The sequence below is a fragment of the Myotis davidii genome, unplaced genomic scaffold (assembly GCF_000327345.1).
Source record: "Myotis davidii unplaced genomic scaffold, ASM32734v1 scaffold874, whole genome shotgun sequence".
Taxonomy (NCBI): Eukaryota; Metazoa; Chordata; class Mammalia; order Chiroptera; family Vespertilionidae; genus Myotis; species Myotis davidii.
In genome coordinates, this window is record NW_006285611.1 from 682,808 (window position 1) to 700,972 (window position 18,165).

Below are 18,165 nucleotides of genomic sequence, written 5' to 3' on the forward strand. Positions count from 1 at the left end.
ACACACACACACGCCTCCCCTGCCAGGCTCCCCGTGGTCCATGTCGGCGGAAAGGCGACCCCTCCAGCCTCTGTCTGATGAGCCTACACCCTTCTCTCTTGCTCTCCACCCCGCTCTCTGCCCAGGTGGGTTTTCTTGCACGAGAAGGCGTACCAGGTGCGGGACACATCCATTGAGTCCTCCGTGGTAACCAAGGTGAAGGGCTTTGGACGCTACGCCAACAGAGTCATGGATGTGTCTGACTATGTGACACCACCCCAGGTATGGCCCCCCTACGGCCGGTGGCTGTGTCGACGCCCAGACCTGGGCAGGTTGGCGAGGAGACCCTGTGCCTCAGTGACCCAGAGCAGTGGCTGGAGGAGGGGGGTTACCCTCCTGAGTCAGCATTGGGCATCCTCTTGTTCTGCCACAACCTGTCCTGTGACCAGGAGGACACACAGAGGGAGCGTGAGGGGCCAGGGGGTGTTGGAAGAGCCCGGTTTTGGAGCCCATGTCTGCCTTTATTGACCTGTGACCTTGGCCCAATCAGCAAGAGCCCCGGTTTCCCCCTCTGTAGAGTGGGGATAACAAGAGTCCCCGCCTCACGAACTGGCACTGTTGCATTTTCCTCTCCTTCTTCTCCCAAGGGCACCTCCGTCTTTGTCATCATCACCAAGATGATCGTCACTGAAAACCAGATGCAAGGGTTCTGCCCAGAGGTGAGGTGGGGGAGGGAGGTTGGGTGAAGCTGGTCAAGGAAGAAGCCGCTGGAGGGGAGTGGTGGCAGGGAGGGGCGTGGGTGTAAGCAGAGGTCCTAGGTCCAGCCTAGGACCTCCCCCCCGCCAGAGGCCCCCGGCTGTGGGGAGGCAGTGGGCACCAAGGGGCTCACCCAGGCGGGCCCGGGTCCCTTCACCCACCCGTGGACCTGTCTCCCCTCAGAGCGAGGACAAGTACCGCTGTGTATCAGACAGCCAGTGCGGGCCCGAGCGCTTCCCAAGTGGGGGTGAGTGGAGCCCTTCCCCACCCCCTCACAACCCCAATGGTATGGGACCCCAGAGGAGTTCCCAGTCCAGGGGTGGGGGTGACAACCGTGCCATGAGGTGGTGAGTGATGTCAAGGAGGGGCCAGGGGAAGGAAGAGATGGGTCCCAAATGGCTTCCTAGAGGCGGGGACATTTGAGATGGGTCCTGTGGGACGGAAGGATTTGGCAGGACAGAGGGGCTTAAAAGGGGGCATTCTAGGCAGAAAGAACAGTCAGCAGAGCCTCGGAGGCAAGGAGCAGCCTGCTGTGGCTGGGGGCCTGGGACCTGTGAGAGGAGAGGTCATCTCCCGAGGCTTGCCTAGGGCTGGGAGGGTCAGGGAGAGCTCTGCGGGGCCAACATGCCACCGGGGACCTCCCTTGTCCTGCCTGTTTTTTCTTTCCGCCTGCAGGATTCTTACGTGTGTGTGTGTGTGTGTGTGTGTTGTGTGTGTGTGTGTGTGTGTATTTTGGGGGGTCTCCAATGAAGAGGGGTGGGGTGAAGTGGGGGAAGGGCATGGCAAAGGGCCAGACAGGCACACAGCACTGTCCCCACCCTCCCAGGGATCCTCACCGGCCGCTGCGTGAATTACAGCTCCGAGCTCCGCACCTGTGAGATCCAGGGCTGGTGCCCTGCCGAGGTGGACACGGTGGAAACGTGAGGGCCTGCGCCCAGCGGGAAGAGAGCCCCTACCCAGGCGCCCCTGGACCACTGTGGAGGGCCCCCCACCCCCGGCACCTCTGAGCTTGCAGGGGGTCTTGTGGGCACCCACCCGCTGTGTGTCCAGCTTCCTCCCAGCTCGGCTCACCTGCCGCTCCCGTCCTCTGACCCTCAGACCGGAGAGGCCCGGGCCACATGCCCGCTGGGCGGTGTCCACCAGGGAGGGTGGCCCCCGGTGGGGGCTCCCTGCTCCCCTCCCCCTTCCTTCTCTGCTCACACAGGCCGGTCATGATGGAAGCCGAGAACTTCACTATTTTCATCAAGAACAGCATCCGTTTCCCCCTCTTCAACTTTGAGAAGTGAGTCCTCGCTCCTCCCTGAAGCCCAGAGGCAGTGCTCCCACCCTGTTCTCAGAGGGGAGGCGATGCCGGTCACCACGGGGTTCTCCCCACTGTCTCCCGGACTCCTGGGGGCTCCTGACCCCCATCTCCCAGCCAGGTCTCCCCGCCAGCCCTGACCACTGAGTCTCAGGTGGACTCGGGCCAGTGTCTCTGCCAGCCCCCCACCCCCACCCCGGCCTGGGAAAGGGACCTTAGACACGAGCACTCACGACCCTGAGATGGGAGAGAGGGTGACAGGAGAACGATGCAGGGACAGCGGTGAGGCCCCTGCCTGGGCGCGCGGAAGGGCCTGGGGGCTCGGGCAGGCTGGAGAGAAGCTTGTGGAGGGAGGCCTGTCTCCACCTTGACCCTGGGCCTGGCCTCTCTCCTTCCCTCCTCCCTTCCCAGGGGAAACCTCCTGCCCAATCTGACTGCCGCCGACCTGAAGACCTGCCGCTTCCACCCTGACCAGGCCCCCTTCTGCCCCATCCTGCGGGTGGGGGATGTGGTCAAGTTCGCGGGGCAGGATTTTGCCAAACTGGCCAGCACGGTGAGGACCTGGGGACCCTCGGGCGGGCGGGGATGCTGGGCCAGCGGAGCAGCGGCGAGGCAGCGACCCTGGTGGAAGCACCCCAGTCCTGCCACCTGTCCTGGGGGGTCCTGCCCCCTCACCCTTCCCCCCAAGGCCCGTTTCCCATTCCCGTCTTCACACATCACCTGCACACAGAGAGGCCTGGGGCTCTGGACATGGCATCGGTGCCACTTCCTCCCGTGTTGTAGGTGAGGGGCTGACCACACCAAAAGCAGGATTCACCTCCCCCCGCCCCCGCCCCACCGGGCTCACCCTGAGCTGCGGTACTTCCCTCCTCAGCAACACCAATGACACCTCCCTCTTCTTTCTTGCCACCTGCGCCCTCCACCTGAGCATGCAGGGCACTCACGTGTCTATTGGTGATGCTCCCCACCCCCACCCCGATGAGGGGCACCTGAGGACTGCGGGAGGCTCACGCCTGCCCCCTTTCTGCAGGGCGGGGTTCTGGGCATTAAGATTGGCTGGGTGTGCGACCTGGACAAGGCCTGGGAGCAGTGCATCCCCAAATACTCCTTCACCCGGCTGGACAGCGTTTCTGAGAAGAGCAGCGTCTCCCCGGGCTACAACTTCAGGTAATCGGGGGCATCAGGGCCAAGAGGCAAGGGCGTTCTAAAAACTGCATCCGGCCCTCACCGGTTTGGGTCAATGGATAGAGCCTTGGCCTGCGGACTCAAGGGTCCCAGGTTCGATTCCAGTCAAGGGCATGTACCTTGGTTGCGGGCACATCCCCAGTGGGGGGTGTGCAGGGGGCAGCTGATCGATGTTTCTCTCTCATTGATGTTTCTAACTCCCTATTCCTCTCCCTTCCTCTCTGTAAAAAAAAAAAAAAAAATCGGTGAAATATGTTAAAAAACAAACAAACTGCATCTGAAGAAACAACGCGTATTGGCAGGAAAAGGGCCCATGTTCCCCCATCAGGTTTCTGTTCAAAATGAGGCAGGACTTTCCAACGGGCAGCTGTCGGAGACAGCCAGGCCCTCCGGGAGATCATGGCTCCGCCGCAGGCAGGATTCGGCCGGCGGTGAGCAGTGAGGCCAGATGGCAGGGTCTCCTGAGTGCTGGGCTCTGTGATGCTGAGTTTGTTTTTCCGCTCTGGCTCTGAGGCCGGAAGGTGCGAGGCCACGCCCGGGCAGCCCATCCCTTCTTCTGCGCCTACGTTTCCTAAGGGTTCTCGCTCCGCAGAGCAAGGGCAACAGCTGGTATCATCTTCCAAGATGGGAATTCTATATTTCTGTCCAGAAGCAGGAAATGTCACTGGAGCCACAAGTAGCAGTTACAGTGGGCTTCCGTTCTTCAGGGCCTTTCGAACAGGAACTCAGGCCAGTCTCTAGTAGCATCTCATTGATATCCCCAAAGGCCTGGAGACACAAGAGGCCCCCCTCCCACTTTGCAGACAGGGAATGAGAAGAACCCGGGAGAAGCTCCTGGGAACCAGCTGAAAACCCTTAAGCAAGCCCTTGACCTTCTCCCCCTCCCCCTCCTTTCCCATCCGTGAAAGGGCAATGGTATCATTATCTCCAGGATCCGATCAGCCAGTGTCTGAAAAGCTTTAGCTCTCTGTTCTGTTTTTCCCTTAATTTTTGAAGATCCTGACGTTTCTGGCAGGGCCCTCAGGACTCTGTGTTATACACCGAACAGGCTAATTAGCTAAGTAGGCAGTGATCAGGGGAAAATCCCTATAAGAACATACCACATCTATATGTTCAAGGAATTGCTACTCAAATCTCCTTTGTTATAGTGGTATTTCACAATATAATGACATACATAAGCCAAAAAAAATCATTTCACCTTTTTTTTTTTTACCTTTATCTGTAGCCTGAAAAGGTAATTATCCATTCCATTAAGCTTTATCTCTAATCGTTTAACATATGCATGTGTAATCTCTGGAAAGAAGAATGTTTTTTAAAAAAAAAAAATTGAAAGTGCTTTCATAATCAACTCCCAACTTTAAAAAATCATAGGAAACAACACATATTTTAAAGTAGTTTAAAAATACTGTTTGGCTCCCTCGCAGAAATTGGCATATTTATTCAGTCGGGTACATCACACTGAAATCAATACAAAGGATTTCATATGATAGCTTAAAATAGAAACATATTAATAAAATTCTCATGATCTAAACTGCAACTTTTCATCTTCGTAACTTCCCCCTGGCCACTGGGAATTCTTCAATCCTGCAAATAACTTATTTGGCAGGAAAGCTTAGGAAGGGAATAACTATTGGGAAGACCCCAGCTAGTGGTGTCACACAGCTTTAGGTCAATGTCTTTCATTTAAAGAATTGGTTTGGAGTTCGTTGTCTCCAATGTAGTGTGCCATGGTACACAGACACACACACACACACACACACACACACACACACACACACTCACACACTCACGAATGCACACACACCTCTCCTAGGCACAGCAGGACGGGAGGCAGACGGGTCCTACGTAAGCTTGTCTTTGGAGAGACAGGTCAGAGATCTCTAAGGATCCTGAGAATATAAATCCCTGGGGGCCTAGGGGAATCGTCTGAGGGGTGTGACCTCCACACCAAGACCTCCAGCCAGAATATGAGGGGGTGAAGCTGCCCAATTTGATCCTGTGGTTTAAAAGACTTCCCAGAGGAATAGCGCTGGTGTGGGGAGTATCTGATGGCCTTAGCGATCAGAGGGCTCTGCCCAAGCTCCCTGAAGTCACTCCCTTGGGTGTCTACCCACTCACCTTCATGCTGTCTTCGAGCTACATGGACACCCAAGGCTAAGCTAGGAGCCCACATAGGGCCTCCTTTCTGAATCCTGAGAGGGAGGAAAAGGGCCACAGCCAGGATCAGCATGGGCACAGGGCAGTTCCTGGGATGGGTACAAAGTATGCTGCTCCTGAGAATCCCACAAGCTCCCTGTAGGTAGGCACGATACTGGGCACCGTGTGCAAAGTGTCTGTGCCCTTTGGTTCGTTGTTCCCCATCCCCACTCTCCACAGGGAGGCGCTACAATCCCCCCTCTTCATAGGAGAGAAAAGTGAGGCGTGCAGACTTAACTATGTTTCCCAATGTCACAGAGCCAGTAAGCGTGGGAGCCTGCATGCAGACATATTTTCTTGAATGATGTCCACCCCAACCAGGAAGGCTAGGGACATGGGCATGTGTCAATCCTCAGAAACGTACGCCTATGTGCTCGTGGGCGAGTGACTAGCTTCTGGGGGGCGGCCACAGGACACAGCCTGGCCTTTTGTCTCCCAAACAAATTCCTCTGCCTCTCTGACAGGGGCCAGGTTTTTGTCAGCGTCTTGCCATCCTGTCCTACAGTTTGTTGCCTTTTGCTCTGGAGGGAATGGAATCCTTCAGCCAAGATCCAGCCTTGTTTAATATGCAAACTCAGACATCCAGAGGCAGCTAGAGACTTGCATTTCCATCACTAATTACTTCTGCGGCTCCTTTCCAAACCCCACCCCCATTTTTGGAGGCTCTCCGCCTGCAGAATCCGAGATTTAGAGAAGTTCTAGCTGTTGAGAACCCCTAGGAGACATCTAGACGGAGAGGCGGTCATTCTACAGATGAGGAAGTAGAAACTTCAAAGGGGCAGTGATGTGCCCAAGGTCACGGGTGCATCTTAGAGTAGCCTGAGAAGCCATTTGCTCCCAGTGCCTACATCCGTCTCTCTGCAAAGCAGCCCTAGACAAGGGACCACTTCACAAGATGGCCTGTCCGTCATCGGATGGCCTCCCATTCTTGTCAAGATGACCTTGTATTGAGCCAAAATGTGTCTCCCTTCAACCCCCACCCAAAGTACCTGGCGCTGTCCATCGAAGCTTACCTTCGTTTATGTGATCTGAAGGTTTCCGTCTGTCCCTACCGCCCTAAAATTTGCTGGAAAGATTTTATTTTACTCCGAAGTCTATTCTGCATGGCTAAAGACTCCAGGGGCTGCTTTAGCTTATTTGTGGGTGTGGTTTTTTTTTTTAACTTGGTATTTTTAAGAAGCCTCTTTCCAAGTACCTTGAGAGTGTGCAGTTGGTGCGTTCGTCTGGCTTAGCAGTGGGTAAAGGGCAGCATTTTTGAAAATAAGAACTGGCCAGAGTCACCAGTTCAATGGTACGAGGGTGACAGGCACCCCAGTGTTAGTCTTCCTGCAGGGGTCAGTTCCTGCCACACAGAGGGGGCCCTCAGTTTACCAGAGCACTCCACTCCCACGGGCGCGGGCACTGCCGTGTGTGAGTATTGCGTGTGAGTTTGGGAGTGAGGGTGAGAGTCTGTGGGTGAGTGAGTGTGAGTGTGGGTATGTGTCTGTGAGTGACTGAATGCGTGCGTGCGTGTGTGCGCGTGCCTGAGTGTGTCAGTGAATAGATGTGTGTGGGTGTGAGTGTATAGGCAGAGATGGTACAAAGACAAATTAAAAATACTGTATCAGTCAGGGTCCCAGCAGGAAACAGATGGCACATGCAAATTGGGTAATTTGAGGAGAGTTTAATACAGGGAGTGCTGCTGGGAGGGTGCAGGGACACCACAAAGGATCCTGCGGTGCCTGGGGCCCGGTCTGAAGGGGCGAGGGCAGGAAGCCATTCCTGGAACCCGGAGACAGAGACAGGACACCACAGCCTGAGAACTATGACTCAGCCACGCCCCCTCAGCAGCTAGAAGCCAGGCAGCCTAGGGCAGGGTGGGGAGGGGAGGGAGGAGCACTGGTGTCCGGTACCAGGCCTACCAACTTTCCTGCGTGAAATCACAGCCTCACAGCCGTTTGTTAACATTTGGAGGTCGCTAACTCTGTTACACCCCTGAGGAAAGCTAACTCTGTTACACCCCTGAGGAAAGCGGCACTCATCATTGATTGTCCAAGGAAAAGTCATGTATGCATAGCCTTGAGCAACGTTGCAGGCACTTTCTTTGGTTAAAGGATGCTTTATTTCTACAAATAGGATGTAAATGCACCCTCAGAGTGAGAACCCTAAGACAAATGGGCAGATACAGTAATGGCCTGGAAACTGGCTGCACTGCTGGCTGCTCCCTTGCAGGAAATCAGCATCCCACACAGTGTGGTCCGTTTCCTCCTCTGCATATTTATTTAATGTTTCTTTACGTGGCATAGAATTCCGAGACTTTGAAGACCTCTGAAAGCCTCTCCCTGGACCTCAGGTTAAGGGCCCCTCGCGCCCTTTCACACCTATTTTTGACAGGATTGATAGCTTTATCGCCCACCCCGCCCACACCCCTCCGTTGGCAGAGAGAGATTTGGAAACTTGCCCAAGACTGCAGAGCCTAATTAAGAGGTTCATCAGGGCTCAGACCCAGGAACCTGTCCTATAGCCGTTGCTTCTAGCAAACCTCCCGCCATCATATCACTAGCAAAGAAAAAAAAGAGGCAGCTCGAGCACCACATAAACCCGGTGCTGACTGCTGGGAGGAGGAGAGAGAAGCAACACGGTGCGCTCAGCAGTGTCGGACCCCTGGTGCTCCTGAGGGTCCCTGGGACAGCGTTGCTCCTAAAAGGCGCCGCCGTCTTGGCTCCCCACCCCTGGTGTCTGCTAGCGCTCAGCTGCTCGCCGCGCCTCGTGCTGGCGGAGCTTGTGGTGAGTGTTCCATGTTGGAAATGTACCCGCAGCAGCTTTCACGAAGCTGAGATTTGGCAGCTGAGCGGCTTCCACGCGGAAACGTGTCGATCTGCGAGGTCTTAGGCCAATCCACAGAGACTGGATCGAAGCATATCCTCGATCTGGGCTTTTCTCCTCCCGGGAGCCATGGAGATGCCTTAGAGCAGACACCTCCCTCATCACCACAGAAACACCCGAAGGCCCTCTTGCCTGAGGCACGTTTGCGTCAATTCTCCATGATCTGTTTTCCTCTTTGCTTCCTTTAGGGTACCGTGGGGTGGGGGTGGGGGGGGGCAATTAGCATGAGCCTGAATTTATACAGCCCTTTATACCTTTACTAGAGGCCCAGAGCATGAAAGTCATGCGGGGGGACGGGGGGTTGTCCCCTCAGCCCAGCCTGCACCCTCTCCAATCTGGGACCCCTTGGGGGATGTACAACTGCCGGGATCGGGCCTAAACCGGCAGTCAGACATCCCTCTCACAATCCTGGACCTCTGGTTCCTAATTGCTCACCTGCCTGCCTACCTGGTTGCCTTTCACTGCCCCTGCGTGACAGCATGATTGCCCCTAAGTGCCCCCCTGCCAGCCTGGTCACCCCTAAGTGCCCCCTGCTGCTGGCCTGGTCGCTTCCAACTGCCCCCCCCCACCAGCCTGGTCACCCCTTACTGCCCGCCCCCTGCCAGCCTGGTTGCCCCCAACTGCTCCCCCTGCCACCCTGATCGCCCCACACAGCCTGCTATTCAGTCGTTTGGTTGTCCCTCACTAACCCCCCTGCTGGCCTGGTCATAGGCAGCCATCTTGTGAGGGTGTGAGGGTTAATTTGCATTTTACCTCTTTATTATATAGGATGGTTGTTGAGTCCTCACAAGGACCAACATTATTGGCAGAAAATATTGGCTAACACTCCCTGAGTGCTTATCAGTGAGCCCAGGACTTAGCAAGTGCTCTTGGTGGATTATTAATCGAGTGAAGAGGGAGAATTTCATAGCTGGAAATCGGAAGCTCAGAGGCTTTATGTATGTGCCCAAGGCCACACAGCAAATAATGCTGGAGCCGGAATCCAAATCCAGGAGGTCAGGGTCCAGGGCCTGGGTCACAACTACAAATATCCTGCTAGGACGGTGTGGTTGCCCCCATTTTACAGATGAGGAAACTGAGGCCAAAAAGATTACTCACTGGAGTAGACAGCTAGTAACCTGGCTCTCAGGTACATCTTCCAGCCCTGCTTCCATTGACCTTTCCCTGCCTTATGAATGATAATACGTGTTTTTTAAAAAAGGATCGACAATAAGCCATTTTCAGAATGCCTGTCTTTGAGGTTGATTAGGGTCTTAGAATATGAGTAAATAAATATGGCTTGGTCCCTTCTCTACCAGGAGGAGTCCCAGCTTGCTCAGGGATGCTGCCCAACCCCCATGCAATGAGCCTGCCAAGGAGATATTTTCCCATCAGTAGAAAATCAACTGTAAAAGTATATTTCGGCTGGCAGAATGATTCCCCACCAGGCAAAAAGCTTTGCTGAGAACACCACCTCCTTCGCTTAGAAACCCAAATTCCAGGCCCAAGTTTTCCCTCGCAAGTCCAACCCGGATCCTCCAAGCGTGTTGCTGTTTTCCCTGCTGCTGTAACAGTTACGTGTCCCTGCTTTGGGAAGCAATTGCCACCACTCTATGGGATCGTTCCTAAACAGATGTCTGAGAGCTTCCGAGGGATTTGTACATCGTGATAAAAACCCTTCTCCATTCAGCAAACGTGTAGGGCTGCCGCCTGCTGCAAATGTCAGCTCAGCGTGGGGAAGCGCTTCTGACGGTGGGAACTACCCAAAGCTGAAAGTGGGCTGCTCATCCAGGTAGTGAGTTCCCTGTCGCTGGAGGTAATCAGGCAATGCAGGAAGCAGCAGGGGGTGGGCAGGGGCTTAGGATTCCAGGGGCCTGAGTTCTGATCCCTGCTGTGCTTCTCTCAGGCCTGGAAAGTCTGACTGTTGCCTGCTGACCACTAGATAATGTACTGAAAGCTCGGAGCCCCCCAGCTCCGCCCTCCCCCAGCCACACTGAACCACCCTTCAGCTAGTGCCATCTTCTTTCTCCCTTTCACATTTGGGGGAACTGAGAAGCAGAGGTGAAGTGATTTGCCCCAGGTTATGTAGAGGAGTTCAGTGGCAAAACCTGGATCCAAGGCCAGGCTGCTTCATTTCAAAGCCGTAAGCCACCAGCTCCCCCACTGAGTTGTTGGGGCCCAAATGAAACGATGGGTGTGGAAGCCTCTAGCCGCTTAGCAGGAGTAAGGGCTCCACATACAGCGGTCCCTGCGTTTTCCCCAGTCCCTCTCCACGAGGCTGGTTCCCCATGGCGGGAACCAGTGGCACCTACTTTCCCATGCAGCCAGCTGCCGGATCCAGATGTTTTCTATTAGGGAGAGAACAGCCTGTTGGTTCGCTCCTGTAGACTAGTTCCACCTGAAGAGCAGGGAGAATTTGGGGCAGCCAGAGGCAGGGGGAGGAAACCCAGAGGCCGATCTGGGAGGTGTCCGGAACCTCTGAAAACATTTATTCCTCCAGCAAGCATTCCCTGCGCTGGGCCCTTGGGCAAAGAGGGGCCCTGGGAGCTGGCTCGGAGTCAAAAGTCCAAATTACCACCTGCAGTCTGGTGTGGCAGGGACCATAGGAGAGGCCCGGATCCTCACACCCTCCCAGACGGGAAAGGTAGCCCAGAGGCATTTCACAGCCTCGGTGCTGGGAAACCAGAAACCAGAAACCGGCTCTCTGGAGAAAGGAAGAAAGCATTTTGCTCTGTAGTGTGTTTGCCGATTTCTGTGGTGTAAATATTCCGCTGTGGACAGTTTCAAGCTGCAAGTGTGAAATCACTGCACATGGAATTGGGAAGAGACACACCACCAGACACTTCCTCTTCCACGCATCTCCATCCTCCCAGACCAGTGCACTTCCTGCTTCCCCTTTTCACGGTGCCTTCCCCTGAGAGGGCCTGAGTTTCTTACCTTTAACTCTCCACCCTCAAGCCTCAGCTTTAGAGTTATTTCACATGAAGGCTTCCCTGACCCACCAGCTGAGGTCAAATGCCTTCCTGGGCTGTGCTCTGAGAAAGGTGCTCCTCTCCTTCCCAGCCCTGAAGTCTAATTTGAGCTACTCATGGATGGTGCGATTAATATTTCTCTCCCTCTCATGAGAGCAGAGCTTGCCGGTGTATCAGCAGTGCCTGGCACAGTGCCTGGCATACAGTGGCTGTGCTCAAAGTATTTGTTTAAATCTTGAAAGAATCAGAAGTCACTGAGCAGGACCCTGATGGATGAATAGGAGTTTGCAAGGGGGAAGAGGGGAGGAGGGGAACAGCATAGGCAGAGGCCCAGAAGTCTGTGTCTAGGAAGCGGGTGCAGGAGATAGAGGAAGGCAGGTCGTGTGGCTGGCACTGGAGGGGCAGGGCAGGGCGTTCTGCAGAGGAGGCTAGGGGAGTGGACTGGGCCATGTTGGGAGGGGCCCTGTATTCCAAACCAAGGTGTGGAACGGTGGTGGTTCCTTCTCACTGACCCCATCTCTCAATCAAGAAAACCAAAGCTGGAGAGGTAGGAATAGGAATCAGAGGATTTAGGAGAAATCTGGGCCCGGGCAGGTGTAGCTCAGCCTTTCGCCTTTTCAGATGAGGCGTTGAGGGTCCTCCTTCTGACACGTCATGGCTCTCCTTCCTTCCTGTTCTACTCCCAGCCAGGGATTCTGGGTGGAGAGCCCCACCCTGCAGGTGCAAAAGGGAGCCTTCAGCTAGAGAACAAAAAGAAATGAGCCAGGACTGGACAGAAATCGGGCATCAAAAAGAACCGTCTGAAATGCAGGCTAAGAGTCTGGGCGGTTGAACAGGACCTCCTGAGTTCGAATCCCAGCTTCGCTCACTTGACTATTGCTGTTGTGACCTTAGACAAGTTGCTTAACCTCTCTGACCCTGGTGACTCCTCTGTAAATGGGAATCGAAACGGCACTAAGTTCCTTGGTGTTGCTATGAGTATTAAATGAGTTAGTTACTTGGCATTGAGCACATAGCACAATGCCAGGCACATAGTAAGCACCCAATCGATATATACGTTGTCTGTTATTGTTGCTAACACTGTTATCGCCGGGAGGCAGGAGGTGTGATAGTTAAGGAAATGGTAGATGTTACGAGTCCACTTTATCTTGATCTTAGGACCTGCTTTAAGCACTGACTAGATCTTGCTTTAATTACTCTCTCTGGACACTGTCTCATCTGGCCTTCCTCACTCTCACTTCTCAGTTGAGAGAAAAAGCTCAGGAGGTTGAGTGACTTGCGTGGAGTCAAAAGCTAGTTCAAGACACCGTGGGGCCGCACCAGACCTCCTAGGACTTTCTTAGCCTCATAGGACTGTAGCATCATGGAATTCTCTCTATCTTGAATGACTCCCCAGTTTTAACTCATCCTCTAACTCAGGCTTCCTGGCTATAAAATCAAAGGAGTTTGCATGTGGTTAAATATTGCTCATCGCGGTAACAAACAACCCATCTCAGTGGCTGGTATGTGCTGCTGGCACAGTACACCAGGGACCAGTGGGGGCGGAGCGCTCAGGAGCCTTCAGGGGTCTGGGCTCCTGCCACCTATTGACTCAGTCGCCCCTACACCCTGACTTCTCCCCTGGCTCTTGAGCAACTAGCCATGAGGAAAGGGAGGATGAGGAGGGTTTGCTTTGACACCTGTGGGCCCAGAGGTTACATACCGCACCTCCCTTCACATTCTTTGGCAAGAACTCTCTGAGGTGGGGCCCCAGCTAGATGCGAGGGGCTAGAACACGTGGCCCAGCCGCATGCCAAGAGGGAAGGTATCCCAGCCCTGTGATGGCCCAGTCTCTGCCCCACGGTCGGGCCACATTCTGTGACCCGCACTGGCCGCTCTGGAGTGCAGAAGTCAGGACTCCTGGGCCCTCTCTCTGCGGCTGGTCCCCTCCCTCCTTCCCGGCTCGAGGTTCGCTCTCCCTCCCTCCCGCCCCAGAAGAGAGCGGCCCTGCCAAGCCTCCTCGGAGGGTGGGTGGTGGATGAGATAATGATCTTATCATGCGCACTGCCTCTTGGAAGGCAGGTGCTGGAGAAAAGCCAAGTCCGCTTCGCCCCTGCCTCCGGCTGGTCCCCTCCCTCCTTCCCGGCTCGAGGTTCGCTCTCCCTCCCTCCCGCCCCAGAAGAGAGCGGCCCTGCCAAGCCTCCTCGGAGGGTGGGTGGTGGATGAGATAATGATCTTATCATGCGCACTGCCTCTTGGAAGGCAGGTGCTGGAGAAAAGCCAAGTCCGCTTCGGTTCTTCTCCCTGTTCCCTCCACATTCCTTCCCAAGATAAATTTAGCCAGCCCTCGCTTGGAGAGGCAGCGCCCAGGATGCCGGCTTTCTGCTCTCCCAGGCGATGGCGGAGCATCTTTCATGGCTGCAGCCTATGGCCAGGAACGCAGACCTCGGGACAGGACGCAGTCCCGGCCTCCGCCCTGCCCCAGATCTCAGCCACTCGCCCTCCCACCCCTGCCCAGTGCCCACGGGCTTCCACTGCCACAGCCCAGACAGCGGGGTCTCTTCCCCACACGTGATCTTCGTCCAGGCCTGGATTCTCCAGCGGAGGGAGGCAGGGCACAGAGCGCAGAAGGACTCTGAGGTCTGGCACCAAGGCCGCCCCTGGGCGTCAGAGACAGGATGGTTCAGGTTACGAGCAGGGCCTTTGCCCAGCCAGTGTGGCTCAATGGTTGCGTGTTGGCCTATGAACCAGGAGGTCACGGTTTGATTCCCCATCAGGGTACATGCCCAGGTTGCAGGCTCTCATCACTGATGCTTCTTTTTTTTCTCTCCCTTCCTCTCTGAAATCAATAAAAATTAAAAATAAAAGAGCAGGGCCTTTGGAGCTGTCAGTGTTGCCACTCACCAGTCTCCTCATCTATAAAATGGGTCACCGGAGTCTGCTCCCTGACATTGAGGAGATGCTCATAGGTTTGCACCCTTTTAGTGCTCTGTCCATGGCGGATGTGGAGGTGGTGAGGGTCCCCACTTAGGCTCAGGCCAACCTGAAAGTCAGTGAGGGCTTCCCACAGTCTTCCGTCCGGTCCTGATGCTGCTTTTGCAAACTTCCTTAAAATCTCCTGCGAGGCCTCCTTGGAGAATCATGCTCTTGGACCTCCTCATCTTTCTAGAAACGACTTCCTCTCTGGGGTCCATCCCCTTCTCCTGCTGGTGCAACTTGAATTCAGGCCATGTAGTTGGTCTGTGACGCTCTCTGCCGCCACCCCCAGACCCTAATTGATCCTGTTCATGAAGACGGTCCAGCCCCTCTCCTCCAAGCCTTTGTGTCTTAGGATTAGGAAGTCGGTAAGTGGCAGAGCCTGGCTTCGAACCCAGTCCAGCTGAGAAACCTGCAGAGAGGGGAGAAGGCCGGCCCTGGACCACCCAAGCAGATAGAACTGAGGAAGCATGGAGTCCTGGCTCAGACGTTCGCACACGTCAGAATTATTGAGGGAAGTTATTTAAAAGGAAGAGTCCTGCCCTCACCGGTTTGGCTCAGTGGATAGAGTGTCGGCCTGTGGACTGAAGGGTCCCAGGTTCGATTCCGGTCAAGGGCATGTACCTGGGTTGCGGGCACATCCCCAGTAGGGCGTGTGCAGGAGGCAGCTGATCGATGTCTCTCTCTCATCGATGTTTCTAACTCTCTGTCCCTCTCCCTTCCTCTCTGTAAAAAATCAATAAAATATATTTTAAAAAATAAAAATAAAAGGAAGTGTCCTGAGCCCCACCCACAGGGATGCTGATTCCTGGGTTCAGGGTGGGGCCTGAGAAGCTGTCTTTTTAACCAGCACCCCAAGATGCTGCCTGTGAAGGGGGTTGGCTAACCTGGGGGCGGAGACTCAGACACAGGTTGGACCGTGGCAGGTGTCCCACCAAACCATCTGTAAGGGCTGCGCAGGAAGTGACGGTCGTAGGCTCCCGAGGACCCCGTAGGTTCAGGCAGGAGCCCACAGTGGGACCCACCTTTGCCTCTGACCTCCAGGTTTGCCAAGTACTACAAGTTGGAGAATGGCAGCGAGTACCGCACGCTCCTAAAGGCTTTTGGCATCCGCTTCGACGTGCTGGTGTACGGGAACGTGAGTCCTTGGGCTGGGCAGGTGGTTAGACAGGGGAGGAAATTCAGACCAACCCTGGGCCCGGAAAAGGCTCCTGGGCAGGGGTGAGGGGCAGGGTCCTACTGCTGACCAGCTCTGAGACCCTCAACTGCTCACACCTCCTGTCTCCATACCTGCACCATGAAGGGGTGGGGCCTGCTGCTCCAAGGTCTCTCTGGCCTCACCCCTGCCCTGCTGGACTCCGCCCACTCGCTTTGGTCTTTGTGCACACAGGCAGGCAAGTTCAACATCATCCCCACCATCATCAGCTCCGTGGCAGCCTTCACCTCCGTGGGAGTGGTGAGTTCAGCCCCACCAGGCTCTGACTGGTGGCCGGTCAGGGTGAGGCCCCTGCTGGCAGGTGTGGACAGGGAACTGAAGCCAGGTAAGCCCTGCTTCAGCCTAGACTGAAAAGCCCAGCCTCTTGCCAGGTGCTTCCGTCTCCTGCACCACCTCCCTGCTCAGCTGGGCCCTGCTTTGTCACCTGTAGTCACAGGGCGCTCCCTGCCTCCTCAGCAGCCTCCCATCTGCAGGAGGCTGGCCTGGTACAAGTTCCTGGGCCTCCCCACGAAGGTGGGGGCGGATATGCAGACACAGCCCCGCCCCCAGGCCAGTGCTGCCCAGGGCCCGGCAGCTCAGGGCCTGCCCTCCTTTCCTCCCCCAGGGGACTGTCCTCTGTGACATCATCCTGCTCAACTTCCTCAAGGGGGCCGACCAATACAAAGCCAAGAAGTTTGAGGAGGTGAGTGGGGTCCAGGAGAAGTAGCGAGACAGGGCATGGGGGGGCCACTGGGCCCCAGGGACTCTCAGCAGCTCACCTTTCAGGGGCTTCTGAAGGGGCTTCTGAAGGGAAGTTCATTGGGCCTCAGTGCATACTAGGGGTCCAGACCTGAGGGTGTTTGGCTGAGAGTGGGCTCTGTGAGAACCATGGAGGCTCTGTGGGTGGTCGCTGTTGCCGCCCCAGCTGCTCATCGTCCCCTCTCCATTTCTGGGGCAGGGAAATCCTGCTATGGGCTGGCTCTGGGTTCTGTCTGCCCTTGAGATGCATGGATGGAGTCCTGGTATCACACAGACGCACTGTAGCTCCCCAAAGACCAGGCGGCGTGCCCCGACTGCTGAGTCTGTCCAGTGGGGTCCTTGCCCATAGTCAGAGCACCCTCATGCCAGCCTTCTGCCTGCAGGTGAACGAGACGACGCTGAAGGTCGCTGCCTCGGCCAACCCAGTGTTCCCCAGCGACCAGACCCCGGAGGAGAAGCAGTCCACTGATTCAGGGGCCTTCTCCATCGGCCACTAGGGCCTCCCCCCAGGGCCTCACACTCACTGCTGGGCTCCAGGCCTCCCAACAGAGGACCCCACCGGGCAAGAAGGATGGGAGAGGGAGGGCTCTCCTTTCTGCTGCTCATCCCATGAGGCCACAGCTGGAAGGTGACTGGGTCTCCCAGTGCCCCCTACTGAGACTTCACTCTCACCTTCACCCCTTGCCTGGCCCCTGTCTGCTTGCCAGGACCCCTGGGGCAGCAGCACCTGAGTCTTCCCCTTTCCAAAGAATAGAGAGAATAATAGTAATAATGAGTGCCTGCCAAGTGCCCGGCACTTCACACACACTATCTTATTTAATCCTTAGAATAATCCCATGACGTAGATATTAGGTTCCCCGTTTAGAAGATAAACTGAGGCTCAGAGAGACTGAATCCTTTGCCCAAGATTACACAGCCAGGCAGCAAGAGAGCTGGGATTTGAACCCAGGTCTCCATTGCCCACACCTCACAAGAGGAAGGGCACTCCCACGGGCGTCCCCTGCTGCTTCAGCCTCCTCCACCCTGACCAAGGTTAGGTTCAGCTTAATAAAAAGTAAGCCCCAGGCTGGCCCCAGGAACTTGGGCCCTATTTGAGGGGAGACCAGTGAGACTGGTGTGAGTTCTCTTTCTCTGACTCAGGTGGGTCCCCAAATGAGAAGGAAACAGGAGGCGTGACTGTCGGTGAATTTTCCTTACCTCACCCCACAGCTCTGTCCCCACACCAGGGCCATTCTTGTTCTCTCTCCGGGACCCTAGACGTACCCACACACATCTGGACCCCTCACTGCAGGAGCCGGATTTGGCCACCCCGGTGGGAAGGGATTCCTGGACCTGAGGCCCTGCTCCGGGAGGTCAGCCGTCCTCCTTGAAAATGCTGGTGAAAAGACCCCAGTGAGCCCCAGTTCCCTGCGAGCAGCTGGTCAGCCAGGCCTGCCCCCACAGGGTCCTGATAAGGTGGTCAGTCTCCTAATGCCAGAAACTAAAGGGTCTTAGAAACCATCTCGTCTGACTCTCCTATTTACCGACAGCGAACTGAGGCGGGAGACGCAAAATGACTGTCTCGTGGTTTGACTGTCTGGTGGTTAGTGCCCTGGCACTCAGGGAAGGAGGAAGGACAGGGCGCTGGCAGGGCTGTGAGAGGGCGCCAGGTGCACCCTGCCTCCACTTCCCCTCCCAGGCAGAGCTCGGGACAGATCTCGGTTTTATGAAGCCTGAAGCATATACATCTTAGGGCATCTTTAAAAAAAATAATACAAAATTGGGTATTAGAAGGGGCTTGTACAAGTGAGCAGCCCTGAAGTATATTCCACCAGCTTCCAGGCAGACCACCTCTGGAGGAGCTGGAGTGTGGGCATGACCTTGAGGGCTGAGCAGAAAGGCGCTGAACTGTAGATGGAGGGCCAGCCCCTCCTCAGTGGTGCAGGGGACAGGGGAGATGTGCGGAAGAGGCATCTTTGGGAGTAGTTTGGGAGGATCAAGCCATGGGCACTTGCAAAAGCCCCACCCAGATGACCCCCCACCCC

At 55.6% G+C, this 18,165-nt stretch overlaps 1 protein-coding gene across 1 annotated transcript in view; it reads left to right on the forward strand.

Annotated features, from left to right (window-relative positions):
- The window catches only part of P2RX3 (purinergic receptor P2X 3), a 27,459-nt gene extending 9,869 nt beyond the window's left edge, over positions 1-17,590 (forward strand). Inside the window, exons 2-12 of the mRNA XM_006756324.2 lie at positions 126-261; positions 627-698; positions 919-982; positions 1,562-1,655; positions 1,940-2,017; positions 2,447-2,588; positions 3,066-3,202; positions 15,232-15,325; positions 15,578-15,643; positions 16,008-16,085; positions 16,525-17,590. Of these exons, the coding sequence (XP_006756387.1) occupies positions 126-261; positions 627-698; positions 919-982; positions 1,562-1,655; positions 1,940-2,017; positions 2,447-2,588; positions 3,066-3,202; positions 15,232-15,325; positions 15,578-15,643; positions 16,008-16,085; positions 16,525-16,638 (1,075 nt within the window). The 3' untranslated portion in view covers positions 16,639-17,590. The remainder of the gene's footprint in view (positions 1-125; positions 262-626; positions 699-918; positions 983-1,561; positions 1,656-1,939; positions 2,018-2,446; positions 2,589-3,065; positions 3,203-15,231; positions 15,326-15,577; positions 15,644-16,007; positions 16,086-16,524) is intronic.
- The last annotated feature ends 575 nt before the right edge of the window (positions 17,591-18,165 follow it).